General features: G+C 37.9%; 1 protein-coding gene across 1 annotated transcript; it reads left to right on the top strand.

The window, feature by feature from the left end:
• Positions 1-609, top strand: LOC107577267 (histone H3-like; the record flags this gene model as incomplete). Its single annotated transcript, XM_016263363.1, has 1 exon — positions 1-609. A coding segment is annotated over one exon (390 nt), but the record flags the coding sequence as incomplete, so codon positions are not given.
• Positions 610-5,466: the final 4,857 nt, after the last annotated feature.

Genomic DNA, 5,466 nt, shown 5'->3' with positions numbered 1-5,466 from the left:
GCTCGTAAATCCACCGGTGGCAAAGCCCCGAGGAAGCAGCTCGCTACAAAAGCCGCCCGGAAGAGCGCCCCAGCCACCGGCGGCGTCAAGAAGCCCCATCGTTACAGGCCCGGGACCGTGGCTCTCCGAGAGATCCGCCGCTATCAGAAGTCCACCGAGCTGCTGATCCGCAAACTGCCTTTCCAGCGTCTGGTCCGAGAAATCGCTCAGGATTTCAAGACGGATCTGCGCTTCCAGAGCTCCGCTGTCATGGCCCTGCAGGAGGCCAGCGAGGCTTATTTGGTCGGTCTGTTTGAGGACACCAATCTGTGCGCCATCCACGCCAAGAGAGTCACCATCATGCCCAAAGACATCCAGCTGGCCCGCCGCATCCGCGGAGAGCGCGCTTAAACCCGCCGCATTACACCCAAAGGCTCTTTTAAGAGCCACCACAATCACACTGAACGAGAGAATATCCACTATATCGCTTAATATTACGAATTCAATTAAAATTACTCCTAAAATGCTTACGAATATAATAGTCAAGTGCAACTATATAAGGGTCATTCTACAGAATTGGTGGAAACTGCTGTCCCACAATCAACAAACACATTTAAAATGCATTTAAGTATTAAAATCTTAGATCTATTGAAACCCACAACAATATTTAAAATATCTGTAAGCTTTATATGTATGTGTGTATATATATACATTCTTTGTAAATGTTGAAATAAAATTGCGCCCAGTATTTCCATGTCTTTTTGTCATTTTCATGTATGTTTTAGTTTTATTTCATTGACTGAGAATGATTTTAAGTGCAGCCCTACATTTATGAGGATTTATTCCTGTCTTTCACCCACAGCTACATAGTGAGTACATTGGTCTCATCATTTGGAGATGTGCTCAAAAGTCTGACAATCTGTGTGTAACGTTAAGGAAAGGCACTACCTAACACCTTTTTTTCTACAATTAAGCACACTTTTCTGTGTGTTACTTCATATCATATAGTTTGTATTTGTGTACAATGTTCAGAAGAACTGTGCTGCTAGCTAACCATGTGCTGATTAGCATTTATGAGTAAAACAAATCTAGAAGCGCGGCTCTAGACGACGATGAGGATGATTTGTTATGGAAGGCCAAAAACACGTGAATTTTAACGCGTCAACAACGCGTTAAACTATGGCAAGCCAAAAGGGTCAGAATTACGCTATAGATTAATCCCGTTTACAGCCAAACACCGTCAAATACGGCGTTTTAAACAGTAATAGCGCCGTCAAATACGCCGTCCTGATAGCAGACGACGTAAAAAACGCCGTATTTAACGGCATTTTAGTGCTTGTAAAAAGCGCCGCTTTTAACGCTGTTCGGCTTGCCATAGGATGCCGTAAAAAACGCAGTTCTGATTGCACAAAAGCGCGCGTTATTTACGGCATTTTCCTTGTAGTATAATGAGCCACGCCCGCTGATTTCCACAGCCAGTAATATTGAACTGCTCTCACCCAATCAATGATGAACAGAACCAGACCAGAGTAATTTACCACAGATTGTTTTAGTGGAAGAAGTGCCTGTGAAATGATAGGAAATATTTATGTACAAAGTAACTTTTTGTATATTTTCATCTCTACTAACATTGAACATAGGCCGATTCCACGTCTTTATCATAGCCTACTTATATGTAATTATTAATATTACATGGACAGCATTTTAGCATACCAACCCCATTGTGTTTATATAATTTATTACCTTTTACGTACATAAATAACAGGACATTATATTAGCTTTGAGTAATTTAATTTCCAAAACAAGGAATCGTTCATAGTATAGGGTAACGTAGGTCAGAGAATGTTTAAAAGCTGTGCAGCTACAGAATTTGGAGGCAATGGTCCTTAGCCTTTTTGTTAGTGTTTGACCCACCACGATCACTGGTTCAAGTCCTGCGGTGACACATTACTGCCACACCACACGCATTTCCCCCCCGCTCAGTTATGTCGTAATAATGAGATGTCATGTCGTTATTAAAACAACATATTTTCTTGTAATAACGAGATGTTACGTCATTAAAACAATGTGTTTTTCCCGTTATAGAATGGTTACAGAGCGCTTGTCCGCGCTGCTGTCGCGACAGTCCTGATGAGGATCTGCAGGAGGGTTAATAGAAATAAGCTGTTTAAATGTATTTTAATGTAATGGTTTTTATTGTAGCGGCATGTTTATCAGGATTAATCTCCAATCTGTCTACAATATAATGCTATCCAATAATTGCACTCAGACCCAGAGGACATGACTCGTTTAAAATTAGATCTAACCAGTTATTTCTAAATAATCAACACTGGGCTTGGAATATTTCTTTATTTGAATGACTTAAGTCTGATTTAACACCAAATCGAAATACGAACAAAAAGAAATAAAGAGAAATGACAAACTGTTTGATTTTATTATTATTAGGCTATTATTATTATTATTATAATTATGTTGTTCTGTTTGAAAAACGGAACGAAAATTAAGCTTGATTTTTCGTATTTTTTGTTCGTGAAAAAAGAAAAAGAGCTTGTGCATTTGTGCGTGAGCGGCCCTGAAACACCACTTTTCAACTCAGCCTGTCTTTACTGCCTGTGTCCCATCACGCAGACTAAGAGTTTATATCGCTCTGCAAATTAGTCACAATAACGTTTCTTCATACTGTTTGGCTGTTGCATAGGCTACAATTCTTGCAAATATACATCTCATATAAAGCGCAACACTGCACTTCTCGGGTCGACGGCGCAATCCCTTGCATTGTGGTAACAGAGAAAATAAATATAAATGTCTGCTTTATTTTCTGCATTTCCACAATAACAACAAAAAAGTTCCAAATTGCTTTTGTAAAATAATAAGGTGCACTTTCTGGCAGAGCTTTCTTTTGTGTAGGTATAAATTCTGCAACCTACCTGTTACAGAGCTGACGAGACGTGAGACGTGCGGATCCATCTGCAAGGCTTTATTGTGGAGAAGACAGAGACGTGGTCATGAAGCAGGCAGGGTCAAACAGAGGCAGACAGGTATATGGTGGGCAAGACACAAGAACAGTCCTAGGGCTAGCGTGGGTCGACGATGGGCAGACAGAGTCAGAAGGGGCAAGACTAAGGGAGAAATCCAGGAAACCAGGCGAAGATCAGAAACCGGGAAAACAGCTAGGCTAGGGCTAGGGCTAGGGCTAGGGCTAAGGCTAAGGCAAATGACTAGGGCTAAGGCAAATGACTAGGGCTCCGTAAGGTAGCTATCTCTAGGAGAGTGATAAACGCTGAACCAATACTCGGCAGAGGGAAGGGATCAGAGTGAGTGTTAAATAGTGAGGGAGTGATATGAAACAGCTGGGTGCAATCAGTGTAAACAGGTGTGTGCAATTCGTGCTGAGTGCAATCAGTGCAATGCATGATGGGAAATGTAGTCCGGGTGATGTGCAACAGTGTGTAGTGCGAGAGTCAATGAATAGGAAAGTTCGTGGACCGGATTCGTGACACTACCCATGAAATATTATCTCATAAATATTCATTTACTTCGCACCTGCACTCACAACTAGCCTACATCTTTGTCACACTGCCTGAATTATTATAGCTAACCACCTATTAAAATCTGTGTGGCAAAGCTTGGCAGGCTACTTTGGCACCATTTAAGCCTGCATGTGTTCCAAAAAAGCCCACACGATTTATTCACAAAATATTAACATTTATTGGTTTTAAAGAAATAAAACCGCAATATATTTATTTAGTGAGATCAACGTATTTAAAAAAAAAATGAATTTGAGTAGTGTTTGCTATATAGCGCTCATCGATTGTACCAAGAACATTCAACCTGATGAGCATTAACTTTGATCTTGGCCTTCACTCTTTCCCTCAAAGACTTTCTGTCCACTCCAAACTGTACAAACAAGTTTTTTACTGTGCCCTCATGATAAGGTGACATGCCTCTATTTTGGACAGGTAGTTTTTTTTGTTGTTGTTGTAATTTTCTCCCTGAAAACAAATGATACACATTAGCAGACATCTATTATATTATGGTGCTAAACAGTGTGTAATTTGTAGGCCTCTCTGTAATAAGTAAGTTAAGGTAAAATGTTAGTAAGTTAAAAGCACACAAAGAACTGTTATTAAACACTTTAACTCAGAAAATTGATCAAAGTTTGTAATTAGAGGGATAGAGGGAAAAGTTGAAAGTTGGCTTAATGGTAAATGGGCTTAATGGGTACACTTACCCTAAGTAAGTGATATTTGACATATTACACACTGATCAGCCAATAATCATTGATTAAAAATCAGTACATTTCAATTTGTACAGATATATGTATTATCTGACTCATATTCAGGGATGCTTTTTCTTTTTCTCCCCTTTGTTTTTGTGCCAGTAGCTGCTACACCCCGATTCCCCAAAGGCTCCACAGCAGTGTCTTTGGCTTTGTAAGTATATTTATTTCAGCTGACTGTCAAACACATTCTCAATATTTGTATTTAGGTACATTAAATATATGCCATGCAGCAGTTTTAATGTTTGTATGTATGTATGTATTTATTTATTTTACAACATCATCCATTCTGTTTTTAAAATGTATTTTGTAGTTGGTTAGTGGAATTTAATAATGTAATTAAACAACATTTGTGAATAGTGTAATGTGCCTTTGTGCTATTCTTTTAATCTTTTTGTGATTGCTTTTTCAATTTTTTATAATTGTTTTGTCAGATTTCTCAAGATAATTTGATAAGAGTTTACCTGTGCCATGTAAATAATAGAATGTTATATTTAGATGTGTAAATATATGGTTTATTTTAGTATATTGAAATCAGATGGGCTAGGACATACTTTCTTAAGATTAATTTTGTTGTACTGTTTCAGTCAGGGTGTTGTGAGTGGTCAAGTATTCTAAAATTAATATTATTAATTTTACTGACATTTTACATATTACATTTTATATACTCTATTTCTCAAATAGCTGTAAACTGTACCATTTCACAGGCTGTGATACTTGCCAAAGAGTGCTTTGCAAAGTAGTGACCTTGCAGGGTGCCCAAACTTTTATAGGCAGTTTTCTTTTTTTGTCATTTTTAAACTGTAAAATTGTATTCGTTTAAATTTAAGTCTACAACATAAAAAAGTCTGTAAAAACAAAAAATAAAATAAAAATAAAAATAATGGTTTGTCTGAATAATTTCTGAAATTACTGTTTAACCACATATAATGGTAGCTTTTTTTCTCTCTATCCATCTTCTTCCTACCTGGTCTTTATGCTAAGTTAGGATAACCAGCTTCATGTTTAAATAGGCAAACTTGTGCCACATATACCAGACTGACATTTTTTTATATATATTTTTTCTGCAAATACTGCAGTGTACTGGATGGAGAAACGGAGAAGTTTATAAACAGATGGCATGGTGGAAGAAGAGAGCAGGCCTTACAACAAAAAATTATTTGTATATGTGTAAGGGAAACAGGTCAATAATTTAGCTCAAAGGGAAT

Source organism: Sinocyclocheilus grahami, unplaced genomic scaffold, assembly GCF_001515645.1.
Source record: "Sinocyclocheilus grahami isolate Dianchi unplaced genomic scaffold, SAMN03320097.WGS_v1.1 scaffold5578.1, whole genome shotgun sequence".
Taxonomy (NCBI): Eukaryota; Metazoa; Chordata; class Actinopteri; order Cypriniformes; family Cyprinidae; genus Sinocyclocheilus; species Sinocyclocheilus grahami.
The sequence above is the reverse complement of the archived record's forward strand: the minus strand, read 5'-3'. Positions and strand labels throughout refer to the sequence as shown.